Source organism: Numenius arquata, chromosome 8, assembly GCF_964106895.1.
Source record: "Numenius arquata chromosome 8, bNumArq3.hap1.1, whole genome shotgun sequence".
Classification (NCBI taxonomy): Eukaryota; Metazoa; Chordata; class Aves; order Charadriiformes; family Scolopacidae; genus Numenius; species Numenius arquata.
The window spans coordinates 50,984,903-51,001,292 of record NC_133583.1 but is presented as its reverse complement, the minus strand read 5'-3'; the positions used below and the strand labels follow the sequence as shown (position 1 = coordinate 51,001,292).

At 45.7% G+C, this 16,390-nt stretch overlaps 1 protein-coding gene across 4 annotated transcripts in view; it reads right to left on the bottom strand.

The window, feature by feature from the left end:
* Positions 1-16,390, bottom strand: part of RNF220 (ring finger protein 220) — a 225,596-nt gene that overhangs the window by 9,430 nt on the left and 199,776 nt on the right. For all 4 annotated transcript variants that reach the window (XM_074151463.1, XM_074151464.1, XM_074151465.1 and 1 more), the window contains 2 exons: positions 2,442-2,550; positions 1,247-1,321 (listed from right to left, as the gene is read on the bottom strand). In XM_074151463.1, coding sequence (XP_074007564.1) covers positions 1,247-1,321; positions 2,442-2,550 — 184 coding nt within the window. The remainder of the gene's footprint in view (positions 1-1,246; positions 1,322-2,441; positions 2,551-16,390) is intronic.

The window sequence follows — 16,390 nt, the reverse complement described above, 5'->3', positions numbered from 1 at the left end:
CAGAGCAAAGAAAATGAAAAAGAAATTAGTGTTTTATCCTCTGCTTGGAGCACCGCTGAAGGACAAAATTACTCTTCGCTTACCAAAGGTGGCAGAGCACACATTCATCCAAACACCTCACAGCTCCGTACCCACATATGTGTCTTTTATAACATGCTGCTAAAATGTTTACAAAAGCTTGTATAATCTAATAGTGACGGGGTGTAGCTGAAGAGCTATAAAATACAGCCCAAGGGATAGCCAAGTTATTGAGTTGCTATTAGTACTCAAGCCCACAGGCACTTCACCGTCCTGGTAACTTTTCTTGGACAAGACTTTTAAAAGGCAGGATTTAAAGGAGCATGATCGGCTTAATCGTAATTCCAAGCACACAACGTGTTCTATAAAGTAGATTTTGTAATGCCTTACAGGAACAGTTTTTAGGAGTGGCATTCCCTTACATTTTTTGCAACCCAACACTGTATCATCTTGCTAACAGGAGAACTAGAAAGCACAACCGACTGTTTTCCACTCCCCAACCTGAGCAAAATGAAAGCTCGAAAATCAGCTGCACAGGGGACATTAAAGGCTGATTATAAAGCCCCCAGTTTTAACACAGGAAAGAAAAACACTTTATTTAATAACACCATAAATTTTAACCTGATGTCCTTTAATACACGTGTAAATTACTACTGCACTGGGTCACCTATTCAATATTCGAAGTAGTCCCCAATCTTCCAAACAGAATGGCATACTCTTGAAAACTGCACAGTGCTATTTCAAATAATCTGAAAAATACAGATTCGTATTCATAAACGCTGCCTTCCATATCATCTATCCTGAAGATGATTCCCTTTGCTTCAGGGGGAATATTAGGTTTCTCAAAAGCTACCCATTCCATGAAATCTCAGTGGATTTGGCCTCCATTCTCACAGCTTTACCTCTCTGCATGGATGCCCCACAGGAAATTACCGTAAGGCAAGGTTGTCCCCAGCACAGAGCTTACATGAGCGATGGCTGTCCCCACAGCAGCAGAGGAGCAAGCAAGGGGCAGGACTGCACCTTGGTCACGACTGAAACGAAACTCACTCAAGTCAAAGCTGGAGTGGGGTGTTAAACAGCAAGGCTTGGGAAGTCCGCATACACAGCACTCAGATTGTTTAAAATAAAGCAAAATAGCGCCCTTCCCTGTGGTGATTTAAATAAAGTACCCCAGAAGAGAGGGAAAAACTCTGTAAGTCAACAAGAAAGTAGCCAAGAGCCTCACCAGAGTCCGCAGCCAGCATTCTTCACAGTGCACGTGCCAGCACTGAATGGAAGTCAGGGGCATTGTGTAGGAGTCCTGAGGAGAAGAAGCAAACAGGTTATTTCCACAGCAGGGATCTACTGATTCTTTGCTCCCAACCCCATCACAACGCCTTTGTTTGTGGGTAACACAAAATACCTTGTACTTTGTATTACAAAAAAATAAGTTTGTGTAATATGCAAATTTGTATTTTTGTAATGTTTGTGTAGTAAAGGCAGAAAGTTTCCTGCAGTCCATTTTTCTGGCTTCCCAGAACTCCTGTTGGAAGCCCATAATCTACTCAAGTGGTGACCTGGCTCAGCACAGTTATCACAAGAACATCTGAAGTTGCTGTGGCCACCTGCTATTATTCTCATCAGAAAGGTCACCAGATCATACAGAAACCAGTGACAGGGTAAGATTAACCCTTATCACAACTCTTAGCTCTGCAGGAACAGCTTAACTGCATCCCAAGGACGCTGCTACTATTTCAGCAGACATGCCATGTCATTGCTCATAAACCTCTGGAAATGAGCAGCAAGCTGTCGTCCCTCCTGTGGGATGAGAGACGGGGACTGCACTACCATACCCACGGGTGGGGAGCTGGGAGAGAGAGCACCACGCATCAAGCTGAAGTTGCAGAGGGAGCCCTTCGCCAAGCAGAATTTTCTCCCTCTATCAGCAAAATAAAAACCTAACATGAGATGTGAAGCTTTGCAGGCTCAGACCATCAGAGGGAGCTGCTGCCCTTCTCTAAGATGGCCACAGCATCACCACAGAGCAACCAGAACATCGACAACTTTTAAACGCTCAGGCAGCATTCCTCTCTCTATCCACTCTGCTCTATCCCGTGTATGTAAATCTGCACACGCAGCAAGAGAACGCTGGAATCTGGGAGTTTTCTACAGGAAGGCTGAAAGTCTTGCCGAGTTGGGGCTTTCTTGCCCCTGATTCTTGTCCCTGATGGACAGCTACAAATACCAATGGAACAATGTAAGGCATACAGGAATTTCAATTGCTAAAAAGACCTAGCACCTTCATTTGGAAGGCTAATTGGTGTATAGGGACAAAGATGAGTTTCCCCCACTCCACTCAAAACACAAAAAAAGCTTCTCCCCTCCTCAGCAAAGATACCAAGACATTTCTGATTCATTACCACAAGTGGAGTGCTACTCACCATGCAAATGAGACATTTATAGCGGTCCCCACGGGAAAGCTGCCTTTCTAACTCACGGACACGAGCCTTTAACGCTTCAAATGTTGTCACTGCAGAGTCTTCTGTAATTCTGCAAAAGATGATGGAGAGTGAACATCACTGAGCACACAAAATCCTTAAGAGTTCAGGAGAAAAAGGATCCCACAACAGGTACTGCGCAGGAAATGGCAACATTCGAACTAATACATCCAGCTTGTGGTGAAGAAGAATTCCTGAAAAGCCCAGCAGGAATTCTTTGAGGTGTTCTACTAAACACTTCCAAACACATCACGACAGAACACAATGGGGCTGGGGTCGCCAACTTCATACAGAAGAAGTTTCCACAAGACACAGACAGATTTTTTTTTTGTTGGTGGTGGTTTTGTTGTTTGTTTGTTTTCTGCTTCTTTTCTTGTCTCCCTTAAGACATTCATTAGGGCCAAATGCTTTGAACAAAGTTCTGTATGTTGAGAGAACTTTCTGTGGGCAACAGGAGCTGCTCTTCCCCTTAGAGAATCTTTGCTGGCCATCGATCTTGTGAAATACAAAATCAGCTCATGACACAGGATCAACATAATGCTTTCATACTGAAGAAACCCCTAGCTTTTCGGGTTCTAATACTAAAAAAAAAAAAAAAAAAAGAAACCAAAAGCAATGGACACTGTGCCAACAGGGTGGCTATAAAAGCAGCTTTACAATCTCTGCTTTCCCATTTCCTAGGGTCATTTTTGATGGGCAGCATTATCTCTTTTGTCACGGAGGCGCTGCTGAGGGCAGGCAAGCGTATTTTCATGGTTCTGCAAGGCTGGTGAAAAGAGCAACTTGCCAACCTAAAAGCAAGGGCAGACAGCAATGCTTAGCAAATGAGATGCAGGGAGCATTATAGACAAGGATGTGTCACTCCAGCATGCTGGAAAATCCCATTTCTACATAGTGTAGACATAGGGAGGGGCCTTCAAGCGTTCCCCAGAAAAGGTTCAGAATATTGCACTGACATTAAAGCTTTCAATCTTGCGAAAGAACAAAACAAACCAACTATTTTCATGTATGTCAGTCAATTTCAGGCCTGTCCAAGCAGACTCCAGCTCAGAAGAACCTGAAGAACTTGCCACCAGAAGCTGCATCAATCACAACATAATCCACAACAGCACCTACGTGTTCTACCTTTTTAGAGGATGATTCACCAACAGGTGGCTAAAACATGAGTCTGGTGGAATTACTACAACCAATAAAGTGAGCTGCAATCTCAGCACTCCCACTGCACGCACAGACTCGCTCCTTTGTTCATCAGTCACTTGTCACCGGCACGCAGGGAGGGACCTGAGGTATCTCCCAGGAGGGGATTCTGCTGGCTTTTCCCAAGGCTCTGGAAACAGAGCTAGTCAAAAAGATCTTGAGTGATTTTTCTAATTATGACACTTCAGAAGGCACTGGAGCTGCAGGAGTGCACATGGTTAAGTACCAGTGTTACAAAGCTCCCCCAACTTCACTCCTACCTTTGTACAGATCAGACACTCTGCACGAGCTAACCGAGGTGAGACCTTCATCAGAAGGAGATTCATTGCAAATGACAGTTGCTATGAAATGGTAACAATTTCAAAACTACATAAAAGGCGAAGGAATACAGGTCCCGTGATAGCCTAGTGGGTGAGGACTGCCTGGGGACGGGGACACTGTGGATTCAAGTCTTGGCATCAATAAATATTCTTTGGAGCAAAGTGAAAGAGCTTCAGTAGGAGACAGCACTACGCGCTGTGCAACACCCACTTGCTCCTGCTCATTGGTATAAATCATTATCATCTCCCAGTGTGGGTTCTCACCCTCAAGGAAGAGTTGTTAGCGTTTTCAAAGAAAGTCTAGAAATATGTTAGTTTAGTCCAAGGAAGAAACAGAATTATTTATTTATAGCTTGAAGATTATTGTCAGATGAGAAAATTGTTTCCCTTCCAGTCTGGCCCATCAACAAACTGATGCTGGATGAAGGCTGCAGCTGAATTTGATTTTCTGGAACCCATTTCTCCTTCCTGCGTGCATAAGGGTACTGGGGTTTTAAAAGGCAGTGAGTGTGGCTCCTGCCCAAAGTCAGCGGCAAGCAGAACCTCACTCTTGCTAAATTCTCCTGTTACTTTCCATGGAAAGTATCTGTCCTCCTCTGAAGGGCAGGCGACTCAGCAAGGAACGGGAAAAGTGGAATCCTTGAGCACATCCAAGCAAAGGCCAATTCATTCCCAGTCCCAGCCCAATAACAGTCAAAGCTTGAAAAGGAAAAATTTGCCTCTGCAACAACTGGAGGGGATAGAAAATGGCTTGTTTATAGAAGTCTAAATGGCTGACCCCCATCGGCCAATTTCGGAAAGTCTCTGAGATAATCGCACCTGTCCAGTAATAAACGAATGAATCAGAAAAGGAGGCTGAATAGAGGTATAAGCAATAATGCTCAGAGGCTGCCTGATACAATGGCCAATCAATAGGAGGGCTGTAGATCAGGGTGCTAGTTAGCTGGAAAATTACCGCACCACTGCGTGCGTCACGCTGTAGGGATCCTGGACAATCAATGTGGGAGGTATTGATTTAGTTATTATCACTTCATACGCTCCAGACATTGTTAAATATACATTTATTAACAAGACTGGGGTGCATTGGTAAGAGAGGGAGCTTTCGCCACGGCAATATCTCCCAGCACTGAACAAAGCTCAGCTATGACAGACTTTAAAGTCCACGTTCTCCCTGCCAAGCGTGCTCTCAGGACAAATCCTGACGCACGGCATAGTGCCGAAGACGCAGCTCCCATCTCACGAGAGAGATATTCTGGCCACGAGTGAGTATTTTGCACTTGAGATTTCAGGAAAGTCTCCCAGAGCAGCAGCAACCAGGGATGTGGTGGCCAAGGGTCAACCCAAAGTGAGCGATAATTGCATGGTTGCTTCCGAAAAGCCGGAGGAAATGAGGTCAAGGGAAATAGGGAGAACATTAGTAAATAAAGGAAACTGGAACTACCTCCAGGGATGGAATAAAGACAAGAGTCACTTCCCATGTGTCTGCCTCCCGTGGTGGCCAGCACACTTGGGACACATGCCATTCCATTTAGTGACATTTTACCGTCAACCTGCTGCTTGTATCCTAAAGATAAGCATCGCTTTGGAGCAACTCTTCCTGCAGCAGCAATCTTGGGAACTCCCTCAGGCTTCCCTCTTGCGTGCACACCTCGTGTGCGCTTGCCCGGACACAGCTGGGAGCACCCTGTGCAGAATTTTTACAGGGTAAGGCCAGGGTGGAGTGAAGGTCAGAAAGCCAAGCTCCACGGAGAGGGAAAGGCTGTGTACGAGTTAACCTGCCAAGGGAGGCAGAGGGAATTACAGGGAAGAAGAAATTGGCTTCCACAGCCCTGCTCGCCCGGCTTTGCCTTGACCTCATGCTGGATCTGGGAGGACTCTTTTAACAATTTTGCGCCTCAGCGCTCTGATTTGACGTGTTTGGATAACGTCATTTATCAGCCCCCAGAGAGACCTGCTGAGCACAACCACTGCCAAGAACCGTGCCTCAAGCCCCACTGCTGGTGCTTCTCCAACCATGCAGGTGTGAGCGGCCTCACCGATACCTGCATTGTCCTTCCTGGCTGAGAACGTATCATGATGGCACATCCATGCTCTACTCACTGTGGACCTACATCACCTCAAGCAGGTGAACCTGAGCAAGAACATTTATGCAAGGGCAAGAACATGAAGGGAGGGCTCCTCGCAGAGGAAGGCTGGTCCTGCACTTCTCTCTGGACTTTGTGGGTGACTCTTCAACAACTTAGCAGTCACCGCTGAGGATTCGGGGTACCAGGGAACAAGTCTACGAGACTGGACAGACAGTATGTGATAGTTTTCAGCTTTGTGCGCAATGCACGTTTTTCTACTGAAAATAAGAACAAACTTTCTTCCACTGAGCAAATCCTTGCTTTGGTCAAGGGAAAGGCCAGAAGAAGGGTGCAAAAATACCATGGAAGAGGAAAAAGGACCAATCTGTAGCTGTAAGCTGTTACTCAGCAATCGCCTCCTGGGAAATCTCCCCTGGGAATTGGCTGTGTCGTCCCCTCCCCCCCCCCCCCCCTCACATCCCCCCCCAGCTCCTTTGCAAAAAAACTTAAACCCAAACGCTGGTTATTTGTCAAACATTAGCATGCATGTGATCTTTGTTTCTCCAAATTAAATCGAGCAATTCCTACCCGCTGTCCCAGTGGGCAATCACAAGCAATTCCGTTAATTAAATTATCTCTGATTCTGCAGCTCTGGAATCTCTCAATTGACTAAGTCTGTGCTTTATCATCAACAAAATACTGGACCAAAAAAGGAAACAAAAAAATGCTGATGTCAAAGTGATTGGCTTCAGTTAACCCTTCCCAGCTGGATATTAAGGGCTGCTCAAGAAACTGTTGGACTGGAACGAGCCCAAGAGCGAGAGCCTCGTACCAGAGATACCAGTAGCAGCTGTTCACTTGTGTTTCCTTTCCATTGTACAGGAAAAAAAATAAACCAGCATACCATCACTCCATCCAGCATCCTGCCTATTTGAGCCACAGAAAGATGCAAACTGTTAGCTGCTGAAGAAGCAGAAAAACACCTCAAAGATCAGGAAGCCCCTGAAAGCTCCCCATCCTCCCCTTATCCAGATCTCACTTGATGTACCCCACTGTTGAGGAGTCTCCATAAAACATTCCCCTTTGGTTTATTTCAACTGGATATAAATTTTCCTTTCTTCATAAACGGCCACACTGTACACAACATTCCATAAATTTTTACAGTTCCACTGTTTGTATGTACCTTGTAAAAAACACTTAGCACTGATTAAATGCACCACCAATAAAATTTCATGGGCTACTTTTGACACTTGATATTCTGACCTTCCTCTCTCTTCCTCATACATTTATTTTTGGTTTTGTATGCCTGTAAACACAGAGCAACAGAGGGGAAGACGTACAGTACCACTGACAGACCCGAGAGTGATGTCTTTATTTTTAAACAAAGCCTTTATCTGCCCTCATCCGAGGTGCAGAACCTGATCCCAGCAGAACATACATGCCATTTCCCTGCACCGGGGGCAGAGGTCAGGTCGCCAGCAGCTTACATATCATAAATATTAGAAACGGACTGGTCGATGCTTTGAAGGCAGAGTCAAGCTAAAGTAAGATTCCAGGAGCAGAGAAATTGCTCCTGGCCACATCCAACCATGGACACAGATGACAATTAACATAACCACTACTGCGCCGCAGAAGAGAACGCCTACTGCAGTCCTTGCTTTGTGGGGCACAAATCTTCAAGACTTGGTAAAACGATCCGAAAAAATGACCCCAACGTCAGTGCACAATCATTTAATTGCAAGCCTTCTCTCATAGCCAATTTATGTTTGGGTGAGAGGGCAACTTTTTCAGAGAAGAGACCATGTTTTATTAGGCTGTAACACGCTGCACCGAGCTGCTGTGACACCGGTAACGCTGCGGAACGGCAGAGCACAATGATGCTGTCTTGGCTCTCACTCATACGTTGCTTTCAACACAACTCCCTCACTATCAAGAGTTTCAAACGCCAACTAAAACCAACCCTAAGTCTTCTGGGACAAGAACCATTTCTGTTTTCAACCTGGTGAAAGAATCCGCCCCCTCTTTCAATTTAGCATCACCGGCAGCAAGTGCTATAGCAATAATACAGAGAGTTTATTTTGGCAGATGTGGGTGAGCGCTACTGAAATCAGCGCGAGATACACAGACACAAAGGCCTTTTGCACTTTACCGGAGCGCAAGAATGTAACATAAAGCTGAAAAAAAAAATACAAGTTTGCCGCCAACAAGCAAAACACTTAAATTCATAAACAAGATTTGAAAAGAAAAGTCAGAGGAGGCTTTAAAGGGAAACGGAGACAGCTCAAGCGCTCTCAGCATGTGAAGTCTCTGAAAGAACTCCAGTGTGAGGCACTGGTGGCAGATTGACTGCGAATCGCCCCAGAACTACCGGGCTGGCACGATGCACTGTGATTTTATTTCATTAGATGAGCTGGCTATGGCAGAAGGGGCCAGATCCCTAGCAGCAGCAAACCGCCCAGCAAAGCTGTCTGCAGCAGAGCCGCGTCAAAACACACCAAGTGAAGTTTAGACCCCTGGTCTGTGAGAATGACAGTGCTAAAAGCAAATCTTCTGGCAAGACATCGACGTTTCAGGAGCTGGCTTCCCCTTTATTTAGCTAAAAATCTCATTTATTGGGTTTATTTGTTTTTAGACTAACCTCCTTTAAAAAGGCTGACTTATAATCCTGTAAAACATTGTCACGTGTATTGAGGAAATTGGCAAGGATGCTAATTTATTGTCCTCTAGGAAAAAAAAATAAAAAAGCCCTCTTTCCTTGATTAATGTATGTTTTTGTATTGTAAGATATTAAAGAATGTTGCTTCACCTGTAATTATAGAGAATAGTTTATTCTGGCAAAGTGCCCTGGCTTCTGGTTGCCAATTTATGAATAATGCAATGTTCCCCATTCTAATTTCCGTGTTCTAAGTTGTGAATTTGGAGCGGGGTGCATGCAAGGGCACACACACACGACGCTGAGGCGCTCTCAGTCACGAGCGCCTCTATTTTATACTTGCTTGCACAACTTGTTAATACCGGCATCTGCTTGCCAAATTCAGAGTTTGCTTCTGACTAATTTCATCTTGATGCAAACCAAAAATGTTGTCTCTTTTTTTTTTTTTTTTTTTTTTTCCCCCCACAGAGGAATTATTTCTCTTACACTTGCACGCACCGTCGCAATACCACTGAGGGGAGCTTACTGCTGCAAGAAGGCGTTTTAAGCTGCATTTAGTAGGGACTTGGGTAAAGATTCCCCGAAGAATTTAATGACAGAAGAATTCATTATGCTTTCAGATCTCCTCCGCCTCCATAACACAGAGCCCAACAATGTCTTTACAGAAGCGGGAAGTAAATTCAGGCGCTGGCTCTTTCTCTCTCTCTTTTTTTTTGGCCCGCGTTTCGCTGGGACACATGTGCCCAGCCCCAATCAAAACAGAGACAGATGGCACCGCTGATCATTCCGAATGGAAGGAGCCTCGGAGTCAGCATGTTTAGATGCATTTGTAGGGCTACGCAGTATCCGCTGGCCACTGGGACTGATTTAAAAAGGCGGCTAGTGAAAGTCTGAGCTTGCGCCAAAATTTTAAATGCGCCATTTGAGCAATTATGGTTCGACATGAAAGCTGGGAGAAAGAATGCATGGGTCATTCTGATTTCGATTTAGAGACTATGTCCCCTGTTCCAAAGAGAAAATAAATGCAATCCCAGTGCTTTACTGGAGCAGCTTTGGCGACAAAGGAAAAAGCCAAGCTACGGAAGAGTATTTTGCTGCAGTAAGGTTTTGTTGAGGCAGCACAGGCTGAGTTAGAAAATGATTCTCTAAACAAAGTTCCCAAAGAGAAATAATAGCACATCTAACGTGTTGATATTTCAGTTCACTTTTCAAATGTATCCTTCATCCTGGTGACCCTAATCATATTCCTAACAGATCTGTGAAGGTGGATCATGGTCTCTATCTTAATAGGAGCCAGGGCCACAAAAAGCAGGCAGTGGAAATGGAAAATGCAGCTCCTCTCCCTGCTGAGGCACACGGGTTGGAGGTTCCAGCCTACTGAAATTTCCTTCTCTCCACAAGTAAACACGTTTGGACTATGACCAAGCTCCACGTACAGCTAGGCAGGTACATTTTTCTACTGGAAGACTTATGGCAGCTGTAACCGTCATCTCACTGTGGCCTGGAGGTGGTCTGGGATTATTGGTAGCTTTGGTTGGATGATCAGGGCACAAAATTATAAAATATCCCCGAAGTGAAAGAGGAATAGCAAATTCCTACGGCTGAGAGGTGTTCAGAAGGTTGGACATGCAGCCGAGTCTTGCGGCCAGGCTCTGTGCACAATGAAATGCCTTCTACTCCCATGGCCTGCATCCAAACGGCCGAAATAAACAGGAAATATCTATGTTACTACAGCAGCACTTGGATTCATCTGCAGCCTTTTAAGGGCTTTACCGTGGAGGTGATATGCTTTCCAGAACTTCCATTCATGACCGCTGATTGGAGGTACACAAGGGCAGCGCGATAACACATCCTCCAGACAGCTTCCTACAACTGCTGCTGCCGCCCTAGAACTTTTACACTGTGGCTGCTTCCTTTGCGGGGAAAGAAAGGATCAGAATTAGCATCATTTAAGGTAATCATGCCTTCAAAAAGAAACATGAGGCTATTAAAGGAGGCCACGGCACATTAGTATCGCATAACCAACTGTGGTCCCAGAGGTGGAAGAGGAAACCAGCAATGCAGAGGAAGGACAGGTCATGAGCTGGCTATCTGAGGGAAAAGCAGGAACGCTTATGCAACTGAGGGGGAAACAGCAGCTTTTTTGGGGACAGAAGCTGTCAAAAAGGAAAAAAGGAGAAGTAGGATGAAGTGCCTGCAGTGGTGGGGAGTGACAAGCCTCGACACTGAGGGCAAAAAATCAACACGGATATTAAACTACACTAATTACATTACTTGCTATTACACTGCTCCTGTAAAGGCAGTGCTGGGTTCCATGTTAGGGAGGCAGAGAAGATATGAAAACACAATAAATTCTTCCGTCATTAAGTTGTTTGGGAAATCTTTACCAAGCTCTGACTAAATGCGGCTTAAGACTCCCTCTTGCAAGAGTAAGCTCCCCTCAGCGGTATTGCAACTGTGCATGCAAGTGTAAGAGAAATAATTACAGACTCTACGGTTGTCCCAGACAGGGTTTAGTGAGAAGTAATACCAACAGGGTGGGTTTTTTTGGTGCTATTTCATATTTATACATACTAACTATAGTCTAAGAAATGCATAAACTACCAAAAGCTGGCCGTAATGACAACCATCCTGTTGTCCCACAGCAGCTGGCATAGCACAAACACTTACTGAGTCCTGCCACGATTGTCGGTAAGTGCCAAGGAAAGCAGTAGCCCCATTATGGCCAGCAGGCAGCCAGCCTGGGTGGCCAGGGCTGCCCTTCAACAGATGCACGAGAGAGACAGCAAACTGGCAGCGGACGGGGCACAACATGATCCCTTTTCTGCTCTTCAAAGGAACATTTCCATCCAAACAGGGAACGCAGCCTACGTAAAAATAATTGTTACTTTTCTCTTGAGAGCATCTGGGCACCATGCAAACATTTCCTAAAAAAAGAATCAGTCCCTGCCTCCTAATTCTTGCGGCGTAGGTGAGGGATGTGAATAAACAGTCACATCCTCAAAATATTTTCAGAAGGAACACGGCAGGATCTACAATGCTCCATCAGAGACGTTGTTAAACACAACAGGCTAATTTTAGGGACGAGTCCTCTCTCTGACAAGCTGCTCACACATCTAAGGGCAGAATTCGTCTGCTAGAAGGCAGCTGTTTGTGTTTTATAAGCTAAAGTTTCTCTTACCTATGGAATAACTCCAATATTTCACAGGGAATCATCATCCATCTAACTGAAGTACCCTCTAACGGACCATCAGCCTCATATCCCCTTTGAAATAGCACAGCTGAGCACTTGCTGGGCCACGATTTATTTTTTACCTTCTAAGACATCTTGCTAACTCTATAGCTCAATAGTGACAGTCGAATTTCACACTGCGATAGCCCCCCATCGATTTTTCACTCCCAGGAAGCAACTCCACAAATTAAAGTTAACAGCATTTCTGAAACTAAGAAAAAAAAAAAAAGAAAAGAAAGAAAAGGAAAAAAAGAAAAGAAGGGGCAGGCAAAGAGACACGAATGGCAAGATGCTTAAAACGCACTCCCAACATAGAAATAAAATTTCTCCCTGGGGTTTTCCCCAGTTATGGGACAGGGAACTGTCCCATACTGCCCCCAGTAGTATTGCTGCCCCCAAAGCCCTTGGCTTTGCAGACACTTCAGCTCTGCAGCATCACAGGTTCAACAGACTTAAGAGTCCCTCCTTATATGAAGATGTCAAAATCTATAAAAAACTGGCCCAAGACATGAGAATGAGACCAAACCTCTGGACACAGCTGCACTAAACAGAGACACCACCTTCCCCCTGGTGTGAGCTTGTACAGTCAAGCCTGCCTCGCTGAGCTTCGTTAACGGCCAGCCTATGATGAACCATGACACTGACACAACTTCAGTTGGCGCAGTGGTAATGACATTTGAGACTGTCACTGGCACAAGCGATTTCTACTGAACAGTTAAAAGAGGTAGCAGAATAAAGAAACACAGCCCAGCGCTCTGCTCTCCACCGGCACAACCTGGAGGATGAAGTAATGCCAAAGTCTCATTTCATAAAGAAATGCAGCATCTACCTGTGCACCCTTCCAACACTGGACACCAGTGTACATTACAAGCATGTATTACATACTCCTGAATTACTGAAAGGATGGACTAAAACCTAATAAAGTTAAAATTCTGGACACAAGCAGCACTCAGTCCAGCAGCGCTTCCTCAGCCTGGCTTTGACAATCCCAGGCTTCAGTTCAGCTTCCTGGGTCCTGTCTCAAGTTTACACAGGCTGGTCTAGGAGTGGACCCACCAGCAGCATCATGCTGTCTCTTAGCAGAGCACAGAGGGTTAGCTCATTTATGACTCAAGTTAATTTTTTAATTCTGTCTTTGCTATACAACGTTCTTGTCTCCCACCAAAGCCTATTAATGGTGTGACACTATGGAGAGGGACTGGGGAGCACTTATCCTCTGGTGTGAATTCACAACAGTTTGTGTTTCCCTCTGACACACCAGCTTAAGCGTGGCTCCTTCCCTTTTGGGCCTCTGCTAATCCTCTGGCTTCACATTCACGCTGCTCCCGTCTCTTCTGTCTGCCCGGGAGCAGGGTCCCTGCGACAGACACTGCTGCCTCCCCAACTGCTCTCACACACTTGGCTCTTTCCACGAGGACCCCAACCTAAACTTGGTTTAATTTTAACTGATGGTCCTCCCTGTGCTGCTGCGCCAGAGTCCCTCTGGAGCTGATGCTTTCAGAACAGCTGGACTGGAAAGAGGGGAGGTGGGAGGAAAGAGGAGATGAGAAAAATAAAACAAACACAATTGCTTTTTGTCTCTAAAACCCTCTTTTTAACCCAACGAGCATCTCATCCAATGAAGCATGATGAGCATGAAGTGTTATATAAAGAAGATAATTATAAAGGGATTTAATGCTTGGCAGGCTCGTATTGCAAGGTTTATAGTGGAGGTAGCATACTCACTTAACCAGCCATGTGTCCGGGTTTGCTATTTTGCGGGCAGCATGGCTGGGGCCAAGCAGAATCAGAAACAAGATTTGTTTTACGAAAAAAAAAAGAGCACAGCCCCCTTCCCACCGAGGATGGCAGCTCCAGTCCCACCTCCTTCCACTTCTGTCCCATCCCTGATTAATGATGTTGTCTGCCTGATTTATGACCCACCCCAACAGATTAGAGTTTCCCTCTTCAACCTCCCCCTCCCCTCTTTTACCCACCCCCCCCAGAAGGCACAGCCACACTCCGCTGGAAATATTAGAGAATTATTAAATAAACATTCATACGTCATGTCTCTTCCCATACTGAGCTCATCGTAGTCAACGCTCAGCGGCCGGGTCCTGTTTGCTTTGGGGCTGACACCAAACAGCTGGAGTGATTCATGGAGAGGCTGGCTACAATGCTCTGTGCCATATATCATGCTCGCAGCGCTCCCTGCCCCGGCGGAGATAAACTGATCAACCACAACGGGCTGGAATGAATTTATGACAACACAAAATTGAGGAAAACAAATGGGAGGTGACCCAGTGGGCCACTAACCCAGACTCTCTCGCTGGCCTGCAATCTAGTCTGGTGGCAGAAAGCAAAATTGAACATTGGCACTCTGAATTAAGATGCTGGCTTTTAACCCCGGGGAACCTCGGTTTCAAAATGGCACCAGACCCTCCCGGGCGGCATCTGAGGAGGGAGGGAGAAGGAAGACTTTTCATGGGGAAGGTGCTTTTTGCAGCTCTCTGTGCATGATGGTGCTTCGGCTGAGAGCATGATGTTGGCAGAGGAGTCGGAGAGGATGCCTGGGCAATTAGGGACCTGCTGCTCTCTCCAAGCAAAGCTGCATCTTGAGTGGAGGTAAAGGAGCATCACACCAGCTGAGCTCTGCCTTCATGGTGGCTGGGGTCTTCAGGAGATGGGCAGAGCTCAGCTGATGCAACGCTCCTTGGGCCTTCAGCACCCCAGGGTGTCTCCCAGACCCCTAATGTTGGCGAGATGAGAAAAGCTCAGCAGGGCTGAGACACCCCGCAGTGCTGGGAAGGAGAGGTGGGACCAGTACCACCTTTCTTACTGCCTGTGACTGGCATCTGAAGTTCAACACAATGCAGATGAGGTCAATGGTAAGAAACCTGCCTGAGCTACCAAGGACCTAGCATGGCTGTGAAGGAGAGCTGAGACCAGCACCATGTCTCTCGTTACCTGTGCCTGCCATCTGAAGTTCAACACAATGCAGATGAGGTCAACCTGCCCAAACTATAGATGACATGGCACGGCACAAGGAGAGAGCAACAAACACAAGACTTACCCCAAACTCCATCTAGCCATTCTACACGCAAAAGACTTCCATGAAAACCCAAGTTTAGATTAAACTAACTTGGCTCAAGCAAAGAGCTTCAGCTGCGTGCCAAAAAGAGGACCGCTTGCTGTACTGTATTAATGGATTAAAAACCAATCAAACAAAACCACACCACTCTCCCTGCCCAGACTTATTTTTGGAAGAGGGGAGGGGGAAGGAATGTCATTCTTACGAGGGAAGGATCAATATGCGGATCGCTGCTAACTCTATTAGCTGCTGCTCTAAACAGAGAGCACGGCTGACACAGGTGGTAAACCATGTGCTCTGGACACTTTTAAAAATGCTAATCAGATGCTACACAGGGTTTAACATGCCAATCAATAACGCTCAGATTTAAAGGCAAAAATTAAAGTTACAAACAGTGGAGTAAAGTGATGCTGCCAAAAACTTCCTGTAAGCGCCACCCAAAACAAGAAAAATGAAACCAATTTAGCTCCAGATTAAGAAACAGGAACTGGAGATGAATCAATTTAGCCTGTTGGGCTGGGTCGCCATATATCATGGCTCAGCAGTGGAGTGAGAAGCAGACAGACAGTGTGAAACCCTTCCCCCTCCTTTTCTGTAGGCTTCTAGCTCTGATCCCTGTTATCAATTAATTTAACAGAACCCCTCTACACAGACAAGCACACAGAGCATTCAGACTCCTTAAATGGCAGGACAGAAACTATTTATCACACACGAATCTCAAAGGAAAGGAGAGAAAAAAAAAAAAAAGGCAGCTAGGAATTCTCCACCTGAAACACCGTCTTGATTTCTGAACCTTGGTGAAATAAAAGTGCTTTAAATAAAAAGCTCTCCCTGATACTTTCAAAAAAAATCAGCATTATTGGAAAGACTCAGCAAGACACTTTAAGGGTTTCCCCATAATTTCTATTGGGTTTTGATGACTTTTCACACCTTTTGCAGAACTGAAGCTTTAGTGGGGCAAGGTTATCGCGGAGCAAGGTGTGCATGCACACACACGCTCCCCCACTTCACAGCGGCATTAGCATGAGTGTTGTTTGGAAAGGATTCCGGGATCCTTCAAAAGGTGCTAGCTAAAGCCTCTTTGATCAGATTATTAAAGCTATGTCAATTTTATCACTTGAGCTCAAGTGTTCTGGAAAATGTCAAATCCTTTCAGCTCCTGCAGTTTAAAGATTTTCAATAGGAGTGGATCTGGGAGGGTGGGGGGCTGTTAGGCTGACAGGCAGGAGGCCCAAAGGGAAGCCAAGCAGTGGCTGAGACAGAGGCTGACAGATGAGGCCAGAAGGGATGAATCCTTGCCACCAAGACAGCACGCAATGCTTGGCTTGCTCTAAGGACAAGGGTGCTTCTCCAC